General features: G+C 39.3%; 1 protein-coding gene across 1 annotated transcript in view; it reads right to left on the bottom strand.

The window, feature by feature from the left end:
• Positions 1-14,435, bottom strand: part of meis1b (Meis homeobox 1 b) — a 64,582-nt gene that overhangs the window by 8,112 nt on the left and 42,035 nt on the right. Inside the window, exon 9 of the mRNA XM_053620726.1 lies at positions 12,993-13,069. Within this exon, the coding sequence (XP_053476701.1) occupies positions 12,993-13,069 (77 nt within the window). The remainder of the gene's footprint in view (positions 1-12,992; positions 13,070-14,435) is intronic.

A 14,435-nucleotide genomic window follows, 5' to 3' on the forward strand; every position in this document is an offset into this window, starting at 1 on the left:
TTTTTCATCAGCTGCCTTTGTTGCATGACCAATTAGGGGAAAGATCCAGATTGGAGATACAAAAGGTTACATCACAGCGTGTCAATCTAAATGCATATGAAGTAGACCATTTTCCTCAGCAAGGCTTCTTCAGCCTGCTCCTCTCTCCCCTCTTCAAATCTAACCTCAGCACGGTGACAATGTGTGTATGGCCACAGACAACCAAATTCACTCATGAAATCACATTTCTCAGCTACATTTACATGTATATTAATATTCCACACAAGGGCACATTGGTTATGCCAGAGAAACGGAATGGTGACTTTTCATACATCTGTTATCACAGCAAAAACCTGCACAATGGGTACAGTTTGCATATGGAATGTAATTATCATCAGGCTGATCTTTTATTGACAAGGATGGAAATGTTCTAATGAGACCATGTTATGGATTCATTGCCAGTTGATCTCATACACATGGAACAATGTCTACCCATTCGTCTGCTATTCACACAAATACACTCACACTTCCCCCCACATCAAACCTCTCCAATGAAGGCAACCTTATTATCCAAGTCTCAATCAGAGATTCATTTACTTAAGTAATTAGTTACATTAGTCTTCAGTCACATGTTAGCATACCCAGAGGTATATAAAAGCATTACTCCTTTCACTCTCATCTACAGCAAGTCATATAATTCTGTGTCTGCTTCACCCTCCGCAACCCTCCCCCTTTCCTGGTCAAACATGGGTCAGTCACTCAGCATGGCCTGTGTTTAAATAAACCCATCCAGCTGTTTGCTGTACAGATTTTATTTACACTCCTGACACTCCATTCTTTCTCTTTCTCTCCCTCTCTTGCTCACTCTAACCTATTCTTGCCTTCTCAACCTATGTATACAACTACATACATTCAAACACAGACATGTTTTAATTCACAAAGTCGTTAAACAGGATAGAATGTTAACACACACACACACATTTAAAAGAAGGCCATGAAACCAGAACAGCATCATACACAGTCTTTCACAGCAACCATATTACAGCATGCACACACCTTCCATCACTAAAGCTAATTTTATAGGAGTCAATTTTTGTTCTGCATTGTGGATCTTTGACTTCACTCCCCACCATGGATTTCATAAGTTCTTGCCCGTTACTTGCCCATGGAAGCAAGCTTCTGACTGGAGAGCCTGGCTCCACTATACCTTAGGGTACACCGTCTAACTTGGCCCTAATTCCTACAAACAATACAGGGATTACCTGGTTCTGCTCTGCATCAGGTCTCTCCTGCCCAAAGAAAACAGTGTTGATGTAGTAGCGGCTTTAAGGGAAGGGGTCTGCCTAATCCTCCAGCATCCAAATGGCTAGGTTGCTATTACTTCACCAACTATGCCCTCTCTTAACCTCATCCTCCAGTACATGCTGCATTTGCATCTCCTCTCACCAAACGGAGTTAAAACCTTTCCATTAACAGAGCTGTGAAGTTGGCTTTTATGGCACAGAGGCTGCTGTCTAAGGCCCCTGGGACTCACTTTATAAACACGCAGCTGGTCAGGGAGATGGGAAGAGAGAAGGAGAAGGTGAGAGATTGAGCAAGACACATTGGCAAATTGATAGTGTGGCTGAGAAGTGTAGTCAGGAACTCTTAGCTTTCATTTCAGTAGCAGGCGAACTTATTGGCCTTATTGGAGAGAGAGAGAGAGAGAGAGAGAGAGAGAGAGAGCATCTCACTTCACACATTTAACTTCAGAATCTATGCTGTGTATGTTCATCTCTGGCTTTGGAGGCCTTGTTGATGGTGCCCCTGAGTCATTGATTGGGCCAAGGAGCATGTCCTCTCTGTCTGGACAAAACACACATAGAGAGCTGTGATGTAGGCTGGCAGCAATGTGTGTGGTAGCACAAAGCCCAATACATCTGAGGTTGAGGGAAAAGATATGACTGCATGGCAGTGTGTTTTATGCCTTTCGTCAAAATGGTTTCCATCAGGTCCTTTAGCACTGACACTGCCATCACTTGCTTGTCATCCCATCAATACACTCAAGTGACCAATCTGTAAGCTAGCAGCCAAAAAAAAAAGTAAAGTTGATGGAACTCATTTATGGAAATGTATGTAGTTTTTCAAGTCATGCTTCTGACAAATCTGCTATTATTATGATACAAATCATTGATGAAAATAAAATTGCATTCTTTGGATCAGTTCTTGAAATTGCAATCTTATCTGTACACAACAACAGAAGTAAAAACCAAGCCAATATTTTTAAACATGACACTGCATATCGACCCTCAAACTTTCATAAGAAGATTCTACCACAAGAATGGGATAAACAGAGAAAGAGAGAAATATAGGCTGTACCTAGGGCTCACTGTGATGTAAAACTGGGGGGGAGGGAAGGTTGAACCATTGTATGGTTATCAGACTCTCTTCAAATACACACACACACACACACACACACACACACACACCAGACACACTGCCACAGAGCTGCCACATACAGTACACCCCCAAGCTCAGAAACAAAGGAAGAAGAACAATGCACCGCCCCCCCCCCCCAAAAAAAAACAAAAAACAAAAACAACAACAAAAAACACATTAATACAAGTGATCAAATATGGCTTCATGAGGAGGAAACACTTTCCCACAAGTAACATTTAAAATTTTTTTAAATACACTCATATGCTTTCATAAACGTCCACACAAACACATAATCTCATACACACAGAACCACTCTAACCTGTCTGTTGTTGACATAACACAGATAGAGATCAGGTCTGAGCAAGTGCAGAAATTCCAGTATGGCACAATTGTTAGCAAACACTCAAGAACTGACTGAGCCCAAATGTGGAGAATTACAAACAATAAAAATACAGAGCCTCATCAATCTACGCTGGCTGAAGTTCCTACAGTTCATAGGGCAAAGCAGGAAAAGAGGTGTGTGGCAGTGTGTTTATGTGGTGAGAAGGGGTAAATATGGTTCAGCAGGGCGACCCCAGATTGAGCTGCTGTTTCACTGAAAAGCAAACAGAGATTCATGGTAAAGTACCTTTAGAGCATGGCACTTTGAAAGCTGCTTTAGGGCATACACTTATCCATCCATCCACCCACACATGCACATGCACAGACACACACACACACAAACACACCATTTACAGTTCCTGTGGGTCACACACATATGCAAGAAGCACACAATCAGTGTCTAACGTGTTAAAACACCTAATCTAGCATCATCCGAAAACTCTAAACCCACATAAACAACCACTAAACATTGTAACAATCATTAAGGATACACACTAGGTCAGAGGTCACATTTTCCCTTCAAGGCTGAAAGTGAATGCCAAAGAATACACATTGTGAACATGGAGCAATCAGCAATAACTTACTCTGAACAAGTTTCAACTGCTTATATCATGAAAAGGCCTGGCTATTAGCAAGGTGAAGCATGCCAATCATCCATTTCTCTCTCTCTCTCTCTCTCTCTCTCTCTCTCTCTCTCTCTCTCTTTCACTCTCTCTCTTGTTCTCTCTCTCTCTCTCTCCCAGGCAGAGAAACCGGATCCCAAGACGCTATTTCTCTAAAGCAGCACTGCTACACTTCTCGCCATGCTTTTAAGACTTTCATAAAAGCTGACTTATTGACAAAACAATCCATCCCTGAGGTTTAAACACCATCTTTAAGGGTATTATTAAATTCCGCCAGGAAGGGAGGACTGGACATGCGAAACCTGATGACCCACCCATTGATTTCACATCAGCGCTCTTTATGGAGCATTCTGAGAACACACACTTGGTCTGTTATCATCAAAGACTAAAACTCCTTTTCCTTCTATCTCTCTCTCTCTCTCTCCTTTTCTCTTTCTTCCTCTCTCGCTTGTTACTATAGTGGATCTACAGGTTTTTTTCACTGTACTTTCTGTAACACAATATAATATCTCAGCAAATCAACCTGAGCACAGTTGCTAAAAATAGATCTTGTAGTCATTCTCCACCCACTGCTTGCCTGTTTCAGCTTAACAATGTGTGCTCACACATGTTTCTGTTTCACTGCTCATGTGAGCTTAAGACTGTGTGCATGGAAGTGAATAAAATCTTTGTCATGTGTTTTGATCTATGCGCTTTTTAAAAAAATAGATTTTCCCATGCAGATTTATGTCTAGAGTGCCTTTGTGGGAGCAACAATTTTTTCAAATTTAAATATCCAGTTTGAAATTAACCCAAAATCCATTTTTGAACCAATGATTCCTGGATGCACACCCTCCTCTTCTTTAGCATTTTAATTTAATCTCCAGCCTGCCAATCCACAGGGCCCTCATCAATAATGAAACACTACATGTGTGCTAACAAGTCTTCTGCAGCATAGAGGATCTCTTCTTTACATAGTAACAATTGGTTTGAATATGAGGATAGTACTGAACGCACTAGCAAAAATCACCTAACTATTTTCAAATAAGACAGGTTAAAAAATAAGTGAATAAAATGTCAAGGGAGATAATGTTGGTTTAATCTAGAGTGGCTGTTGTTGCTTGCTCCGTTTGATGAATTTCATCACTCTGGTTTTGGACTGTCCAGTGCTGTGTTGACCCTGTGTTTTGACTTGCCTGATAAATAGAATCCCAGCTCAGGATGTTGCCTTTAAAATCAGTGGGTCAGGAGGTAACATCACCAGGGGTTGCCATGGAGACGCCCAGTGGTGAGATTCCTACCAAGCACTGCAGCCCTAAGGAGCTGCAGATCCCACATACTACCCCATAGAGTGTGTGTATATCTATCTCTCTTTCCATCTCACTCCCTCCTTCTCTTTCTCCTAAGATACTTTCCATGTTTCCCCAGTTCCCTTAGACACACACACACACACACACACAAATTTATATATATATATATATATATATATATATTTACAGTATCTCACAAAAGTGAGTACACCCCTCACATTTTTGTAAATATTTCATTATACACTTCCATGTGACAACACTGAAGAAATGACACTTTGCTACAATGTAAAATAGTGAATGTAGAACTTGTGTAACAGTGTAAATTTGCTGTCCCCTCAAAATAACTCAACACACAGCCATTAATGTCTAAACCGCTGGCTAAGTGAAAATGTCCAAATTGGGCCCAATTAGCCATTTTCCCTCCCTGGTGTCATGTGACTTGTTAGTGTTACAAGGTCTCAGGTGTGAATGGGGAGCAGGTGTGTTAAATTTGGTGTCATCGCTCTCACACGCCCTTATACTGGTCACTGGAAGTTCAACATGGCACCTCATGGCAAAGAACTCTCTGAGGATCTGAAAAAAAGAATTGTTGCTCTACATAAAGATGGCCTAGGCTATAAGAAGATTGCCAAGACCCTGACACTGAGCTGCAACACGGTGGCCAAGACCATACAGTGGTTTAACAGGACAGGTTCCACTCAGAACAGGCCTCACCATGGTTGACCAAAGAAGTTGAGTGCACACGCTCAGCGTCATATCCAGAGGTTGTCTTTAGGAAATAGACGCATGAGTTCTGCCAGCATTGCTGCAGAGGTTGAAGGGGTGGAGGGTCAGCCTGTCAGTGCTCAGACCATACGCCACACACTGCATCAAATTGGTCTGCATGGCTGTCGTCCCAGAAGGAAGCCTCTTCTAAAGATGATGCACAAGAAAGCCCGCAAACAGTTTGCTGAAGACAAGCAGACTAAGGACATGGATTACTGGAACCATGTCCTGTGGTCTGATGAGACCAAGATAAACTTATTTGGTTCAGATGGTGTCAAGTGTGTGTGGCGGCAACTAGGTGAGGAGTACAAAGACAAGTGTGTCTTGCCTACAGTCAAGCATTGTGGTGGGAGTATCATGGTCTGGGGCTGCACGAGTGCTGCCGGCACTGGGGAGCTACAGTTCATTGAGGGAACCATGAATGCCAACATGTACTGTGACATACTGAAGCAGAGCATGATCCTCTCCCTTTGGAGACTGGACTGCAGGGCAGTATTCCAGCATGATAACGACCCCAAACACACCTCCAAGACGACCACTGCCTTGCTAAAGAAGCTGAGGGTGAAGGTGATGGACTAAACCCTATTGAGCATCTGTGGGGTATCCTCAAACAGAAGGTGAAGGAGCACAACGTCTCTAACATCCACCAGCTCCATGATGTCGTCATGGAGGAGTGGAAGAGGACTCCAGTGGCAACCTGTGAAGCTCTGGTGAACTCCATCCCCAAGAGAGTTAAGGCAGTGCTGGAAAATAATGGTAGCCACACAAAATATTGACACTTTGGGCCCAATTTGGACATTTTCACTTAGGGGTGTACTCACTTTTGTTGCCAGTAGTTTAGACATTAATGGCTGTGTGTTGAGTTATTTTGAGGGGACCGCAAATTTACACTGTTACACAAGATGTACACTCACTACTTTACATTGTAGCAAAGTGTCATTTCTTCAGTGTTGTCACATGAAAAGGTATAATCAAATATTTACAAAAATGTGAGGGATGTACTCACTTTTGTGAGATACTGTATTATGCAAAATTCACTTTTAAATGGTGTTTGAACATAAATCTGTGTCAACAGAGTGTGTACACAACCACCCTACAAGGGTAAAAATCCACCCACTCCTTTTTTCTATTCCCAATAAATCAAAAACAGTGTCTCAACATGAGCCATTTTCATTTTCGCCCTAATGTGACGTCACGTTGGAACAAGCCCACAGTCCGCCATGTTTTTCCACGATGGAGCAGCTACAGTGAAATAATGTCTCAGCTTTGTAAGCTTTGCAAGTGTTCTGTTGTTGGCTTTAAGAAAGAACATAAGAGTCTTCATGTATTCCTGGCATCAGAACCACCGAAGACGCAGTGGAGAAGTTTTATTTTTGAAAGAAATGTGCCCCAAAAATACCTTAAATAATTTTCCACCAGACTGCATTGTCAAAGATGGGGCAGTGGTGGCTTAGCAGTTAAGGCTCTGGTTTACTGATTGGAAGGTCAGGGGTTCAAGCCCCAGCACTACCAAGCTGCCGCTGTTGGGCCCTTGAGCAAGGCCGTTAACCCTCTCTGCTCCAGGGGCGCTCTAACATGGCTGACCAAGCACTCTGACCCCAGCTTACTGACAGGCTGGGGTATGTGAAGAAAAGAATTTCACTGTGCTCTAATGTATATGTGATCAATAAAGACTCATTAACATTAACAATACGAAGCAGAATTTGCTAAAAGCTTGATTCTCAAGCATGGATCAGTACCAACTATTCGTGATCCAGCTTCATATCCAGAATACGTAAGTATCACACTTTATATTTTGTGAATGTTAGCAAATTGCCTTTCCGAATGAGTTTGTTAGCAGATTCCATGGCTAATGTGGCTAATGCTACCATTGTCTCTGATTGTATTCATGGAGACCAGAGCTATGTCGTCATTTTTATTTTTAACCCGAAAACGCCTTTATTATGCATAATACAGTAAGGTGATTGTCTTTTTGAAAACGGTGTACGTTTGGTTTGAATTATTTTACACCAGACTGCTTTGTGAATGAGCTTGTTAGCAGATACCACAGATAATGTAGCTAGTTACCATGGTCTCTGATTGTATTCACAGAGAAAAATTTTATTTTTAATCTGAAAATTCTTACTGTCTGTAAAATTCATAAATGCACCTTCATTATGCACAATACAGTAAGGTGATTGTTTTTTTGAAAACTGTTTACATTTTGGGGCAAATCATTTTAGTATCCGAAGCACGAGCTGTAAAGTATGGAAGTTTTTTTAAGGCTAAAAAGAAGTATAAAAACAAATTGGAGCAGGACTTTGCAAATATGAACACCAAACAGGCTTTTCAGCAAGTTAGGTCTCTTACTGGACAAGCCGTTAAACAGACTGCCTCTGTACCAGATCCCACCACCTTTGCTGCTAATCTTAATAATTTCTATGCCCATTTTGATACCTCTGATTTTTCAGCAGAGTGTGATAGCCTTTTGGATTGTTTGCCTTCTCAAGAGCTGGATTATGAGTCCCTTCTAACTAAGCAGGATGTCTATTTCCAGCTTATTAAGTGCAAACTGAATAAGGCTCCCGGGCCAGATGGAATTCCCGGTCGGGTCTTGAAAAACTGCGCTCTGGAATTAACCCCCATTCTTCATTCTCTTTTTCTTCGATTACTTTGTACTTCAACAATACCAGTCACATGGAAAACATCAGTTGTTATTCCTGTTCCCAAAAAACCTCATCCAACAGAGTTAAATCACTACAGGCCGGTATCATTAACTTCAATCATAATGAAATGCTTTGAGAAAATGGTTCAAAACATTATGCTTCCATATGTTTCAACCTTTTTGGATTGCCTCCAATTTGCATATAAACAGAAGAGAGGTACAGAGAATGCAGCGGCTTGTCTCTTGCACTGTCTACTTGAACACCTGGATATTCCTGGAAATTATACCAGACTTCTTTTCATTGGCTTTAGCTCCGTCTTTAACTCAATTCAGAGTCATCAGGTAATCAGGAAACTACAGTGTCTGCAAGTCCCATCACCACTAGTACACTGGATTTATAATTTCCTTTCTAACAGACCACAAGTGGTAAAGGTGGACAATGCATTATCGCCCATTATTGTTCTCAATGCTGGTGCCCGTTTGGGGTGTGTACTTAGTCCACTTCTTTATATTCTCTATACAAATGACTGTCAGAGTCCAGTCACCACCACTCATTACTTTAAATATGCAGACTTGCATTGCTTAATAAGGACAATGATTCTTTTTTGGACTATCAATGCTCCATAGCACATTGTGTGTGATGATAACTTTCTCCACCTTAATATCGAAAAGACTAAAGCACTGGTTTTTAGCGCTTCCAAAACACTGACCAATCCTTCCAGTATTACCATTAATGGAGAGATGGTTGAAAGGGTGGAGCATTTCAGATATCTGAGCATTACATTGGATAAACATCTCAACTTCAATCAGCACACTCTAGGTATTTACAAGTGCTGTCAACAGAGACTCACAGTTATTCATAAACTTAAATATCTGTCTGTTCAGCCTAGTCTGCTTCTTCTTCTGTATCGAAGTATTATTGAACCAGTTCTTATGTATGGTGTTATTTGTTTTTTCCATATGCTAACAGTAACCAATAAGAACAAACTCTTGAAAATAACTAATCTAGTGAGAAAAAATATTGGTATTCCCACCCCCAATTTATCGGACTGTGTCAGTTCATAAACGCTCCGGAAGGCACATAAAATTTTAAATGATCCAAACCACCCACTTTATCAATATTTCAACCCCCTTCCTTCTGGCCGCAGGTATAGACTACCCATGTGCAGAAAGGCCAGCTATGGTAGGAGTTTTGTTCCTATGGCTATACGAGTGTTAAACACATAGATACTCAGCCATTGTGATGCCAGATGCATTTGTTGTATGATGATCCTGATGTTTTTCTTTTTGTCCCCTTCTCCCCTCTATGCCTGTGATTGTTTATGATGGTTTATATGTATGATGTTGTTATGTTTTTGTTTTTCTACGCACCCATGGTGGAAACAAATTTCCTCTTTGAGGACCAATAAATTATCTACCTAAGTATTTTGTGGACAATATTCAAAAGCAATTGCAAACTGTATTTGCAATTGCATTTCCTACTTGTGGACGCATACATTGTGACATAATTCAAATGAAATGCAAATTGTTTTCATTTTCATTTACACGAATGTACAGTGTCTGCCAAATTTCAAATGGAAATGCAAAGTTTATTTGCAATTTCATTTCTTGTGTGTTACATGTTATGACCCTGTCATATTGAAATAGCAATAGCAATTACCCTGTTTGCTATTTCATTTCCTTAGTGTGGCATATGGAGTCTGCCAATATTCAAATAGAATGGCAAATCCCTTTGCATTTGCATTTCCCATGCCAATCAGTGTTGGGAGTGGCAGTATACTATGGGGCGTGTTTGTATTTGTCATTTGACGTCACTCACAGTCAACCGCATTTTAGACTGGCTTGTGGTCACTGGAGATTCACTGCACATTCGAGATTCTCTCTTCTATTTCTCAAACAATAAACACAGAAAGGACAAAATGTGTATATTTTTTATTTTTCTCCTGTTAAATCTCCCTGAAGCTAATCTCTCAGAAACAGCTCACCAGCCTTTATAGTAATGAAGTCAGTAAGGGACCGTCTAAAAATTTTATGACCTGGGCAACTGTGTAAGATTCTACCAAGATTATAGTCATCTACTTCACAGGATATCTAATGTATTGCAGTATTATGATACAGTATGGATACAGTATTTATTTTTTATAGCCTATATTTTATTAATAATTATTAATGATAGACATTTTAAAATGTGGTTACACATATAAAAAATTATTATTATATGAACATTATTGTGCCACATAAAACCCAGGGTTAGTCATAGCAACTACAGCAAAATTCTGTAAAAATAAATAAATATTTTTTTTTTAAAATAAGCAAGTGGTTTTTATTGTTACATTTTTTTTCTGCAAACAAATAGAATTGAAACTCAACAAATGTTATGATTCACATTATATTGTATCCTATTGTTCCTATCAGAGACACAATTCAATTTTGATAGTTTTTTTTGTTTAAAAAAAATAATAAAATAAATAAAATTCAATAACTTTGATTGTAGGAGTCACTCATGTAAAACACATTTCATTTAGAAAAATTAAATAAAACAAACACAATTTAAAAAATCTATTTGCTTTAGTTGATAGCAATAATGAACTGTATCCTAGTATATTTGGTTTTACATGAGTAACTTGTACAATCAAAAAGTTATTGAATTTTAATTATTTTTCTTTAAAAAAAATGTGTTGTGTCCCTGGGTTTTATGTGGCACAATAACGTTTAAATAATAATAATTGTTTATATGTGCAATCACATTTAAAAATGTATTTCATTAATAATCATTAATAAAATATATGCTATAAAAATAAATAAATACTGTATCCATACTCTATCATAATATTGCAATATGTTAGATTTCCTGTGAAGTAGATGACTAGAATGTTACACAGTTGCCCAGGTCATGCAATTTTTAGACGGTCCCTTAATGACTTTATTGCTATAAAGCGCTAGTGAGCTGCATTTCTGAGAGATTAACGTCAGGGGGATTTATTATTTTTAAAATATATTCACTTATACTTGGTTCTCGTTCCACTCCAGAGTAATACAATACACATTTTGTCCTTTCTGTGTGTTTATGTTTGGAGAAATATAAGAGAGAATCTCGAATGTGCAGTGAATCTCTGGTGATGACAAGCCAGTGTAAAATGTGGTCGACTGTGAGTGACGTCACTTCCAGGGAATAGACATGACAAATGTGATGTGAGAAAAGAACAACTCAGATTGGGAGGTGAGGTGAACTAACAGACTGAATACCCTGAAGACCTAGCTAAGCAATTAATTAATCATTTCTGTTTCTCATAATTTGGCCTTGGCTGCATTAGCCTATAGTTTATTTTTTATTCCAAATGTGATCAACGTTTGCATAAGTACTAGATGTGTTGGGGAATTTAACATATAACATTTTAATTAGATTCTGCTGAAATGAACGAAATGACTTGAAAAAAGATTCGTTCATTTTGCTGAATGAGATTCAAAAATCCGTGTCAGTAAAATGATCTGAACTTCCCATCACTGCAAAATACTTACATAGTAAAGGCATCACATCTGCTGTAGTATCCAAAGCAGGAGTTGTAAAGGCACAGCTCTCTTCCAGAAAGGGGGCGGGGAGCAGCAGCTCATTTGCATTTAAATAGACACACACGAAAACAAGGTGTTTTTGCTTCCACCCAAAAAGGGGCATTTTCAGCATGGTATAATAAATGATCCGTGGGGTATTTTGAGCTGAAACTTCACAGACACATTCTGGGGACACCTGAGACTTATATAACATCTTGTACAAAGGCTTAAAATAGGTCTCCTTTAAACTCTAGCCTTTAACCACCCCTGACTCATCATTAATAACACAAATGTGACACAATAACACATTATACATGCTTCGTTTTTACTGTTACAATTCCACTATCAGCCCTGCCACATGGTTAAATGAGGAAAATAGTCATGTGCCGACCTGTGCTCCAAGGCATAATGTGGCCAAAAGAATTCCCCATGGGTTACTGTGAGGTCATAGAAATTGATAACCTCAACAATATTCCCTGGTTTATTCAGACTGTGCATCACCAATACCGGATTTGCGAAAATTAATCCTCTGAAGGCATATATTGTGAGATGGCCGTTGTCTCCAAGGTACCAAATTGAACAATGGCACGGATTATGTTGTCAGAAATTACATTTGCCATAATGGGCTTTAATATGTCTCCTATATTTCCAGTCTAGGCTGATGTCCACATCCAAAGAGGCTCTATTAAACACAGGCTCTGCCTACATCCAGGACAATTGATTCAACAAAAGAGATTAGAGCATATTAATCTCTTAGCTTTATAGAATATGTAATGTAAGCTTTCACACAGGCTGGATGGGACTTTCATGTTGTTATCTGGAAACCTTGTGCAAAATAAATGTGTGCCATTGGGTTTTACAAGACTGCTATCAACAGTGCAGGTCTGGACTTAGTTTCAGTGGCCTACCCCACCTCTCTCGGGCCATTTGTTAGACATGGCTAATAATGCTAAGTGCGTGCTGATGGGATCTCCATTGAAATGCAACCCAGGATGAAATCTCACTCAAATTGGGGCTTCAGCAGTTGGACCCAAGGAATCAAAGGAGCTAGGTAACAGTGTGTCACATGCAAGTGTGCTGTACAGGCTAGGTTTTAGAAGATGATTTAAAGAGACTTGTCACAGGAATTGCTATTAGGTTTACACTCAGAATATTGACACGTCTCTTGAGAAATCTTAGAGCTATCCTCTTGGGTGGATTGATGTGAAGGCAGATGATGTAGTACAGGAGAAGGGACGTCAGGCTTTGGGGTTGGGAGGGTATTAATTCAAATAATTAGACACCGCTCGCCAAAGTCAAAGCTATTGTTTGAATGTAAACACAAAAAATTACCAGTTGACTTACCAGTTGTTCACTTGTAGTATGGTGAGGCCAGTGTCTTGAGCCAGCTGTTTTTTCTGTTCTTCCGAGGGGTAGGGGTGCTGCAAAAACACACAAAGAGTAAAGAGTGTGGCAAAGCAGTTGTTAATTAGTGCAAGAAAGCAAGGTGTGTATCTTTAGACAGACAGAGCCATTAATGGAATATGAAATAATGTAATTAATGGCAGTGAAAAAAGCAAGGCAATTATAAAGTTTAGTGAAGTGTAGAAACAGAAACATTAATTAGGAGTGCCATGCTGTACAACCTCACTCCAATTTATTTCAGTGCACCTCGCTTTGGCTGTGCTGCCATGAATACTGAATAAGAAGACTTCTAAACATATCTTTCCTATGGAATAGAGGGTATCCACTTCTCACAGTTTCAGTACTGTCAATAACACCTGTATGCACATCTCTGCCAGATATGATGTGCCAACTGTCTTTATATAATCAATCTGGTCCTTTAATAACAGTTGACAACAGTCGTGTCCCGGCAATGCCACAGCCATGCTTGGCATGTTATGATACAGAAACAGGGAGAGGAATGCTCTGCAAAGCATCATTTAAAAATGACCCCTCCTGCATTCATGCGTGCGTTATTCCTCAGTTATATTCAACACAATACCCCTAGTCTCAGAACAGTGTCTTCTGGAATATTCATAGACTATAACCTTAACTATTTGTTAAGTTGTATATAAAGTTAACTATTTATTAACTTCATATACAAGTTAGCTAGTGTCCATTCTCACACTTTGCTATCATGAGAACATGTGGGTCAGTGGGTGGCCCCATGCTTCACTGGCAGATCAGTGTAAAGCCTAGAGCTAGAGCTTGAGCTTGCCATTGATTAAACTGGGCCAGAAGATGTGGACTCATCAACACAACATGGAATCTCTAGTACAAAAACGAACACTTGAGAGTGCCGTGTGAAACAATACTTGCCTGTACTGTACAGCCTGAGCCCTTTATTTACTGTTTGTCATGTTAGTGATTTAAGTTTTTATTTAGGAATGATAAAGGCAAAAAAGCTGTTTTAATATGGACATACAAACTGAACCAACTGTATATGAATATCATAATATTAAAGATATGATAAGCTAAATTGCAAAAGGTTTGTACATCATAAATCAAAGAAATTAAATAAGCTTTGGATGGTAAATAACAATAACAAAAAAGTCCCTTTGATAAAAGACATACAGAAACAGTTTGGCTCAACAACTTGTCGTTTTTGGGGTTTTTTTTGTAAGCATAATAAATTGGAATGTTTGGTTTTTGTCACTTTATGCATATTTGTTTACTGATATTCCCAGCGAAAGGGGCTGTTTTCATATTGCTCAGTCATCTACATGTGACCAGATTGTAGGTAATTGGAACAAACTGTGGCTAATTTCATGCATAAATTTATAATTGCAATGTTACCTCCAGCCA

Source organism: Ictalurus furcatus, chromosome 3, assembly GCF_023375685.1.
Source record: "Ictalurus furcatus strain D&B chromosome 3, Billie_1.0, whole genome shotgun sequence".
NCBI lineage: Eukaryota > Metazoa > Chordata > Actinopteri > Siluriformes > Ictaluridae > Ictalurus > Ictalurus furcatus.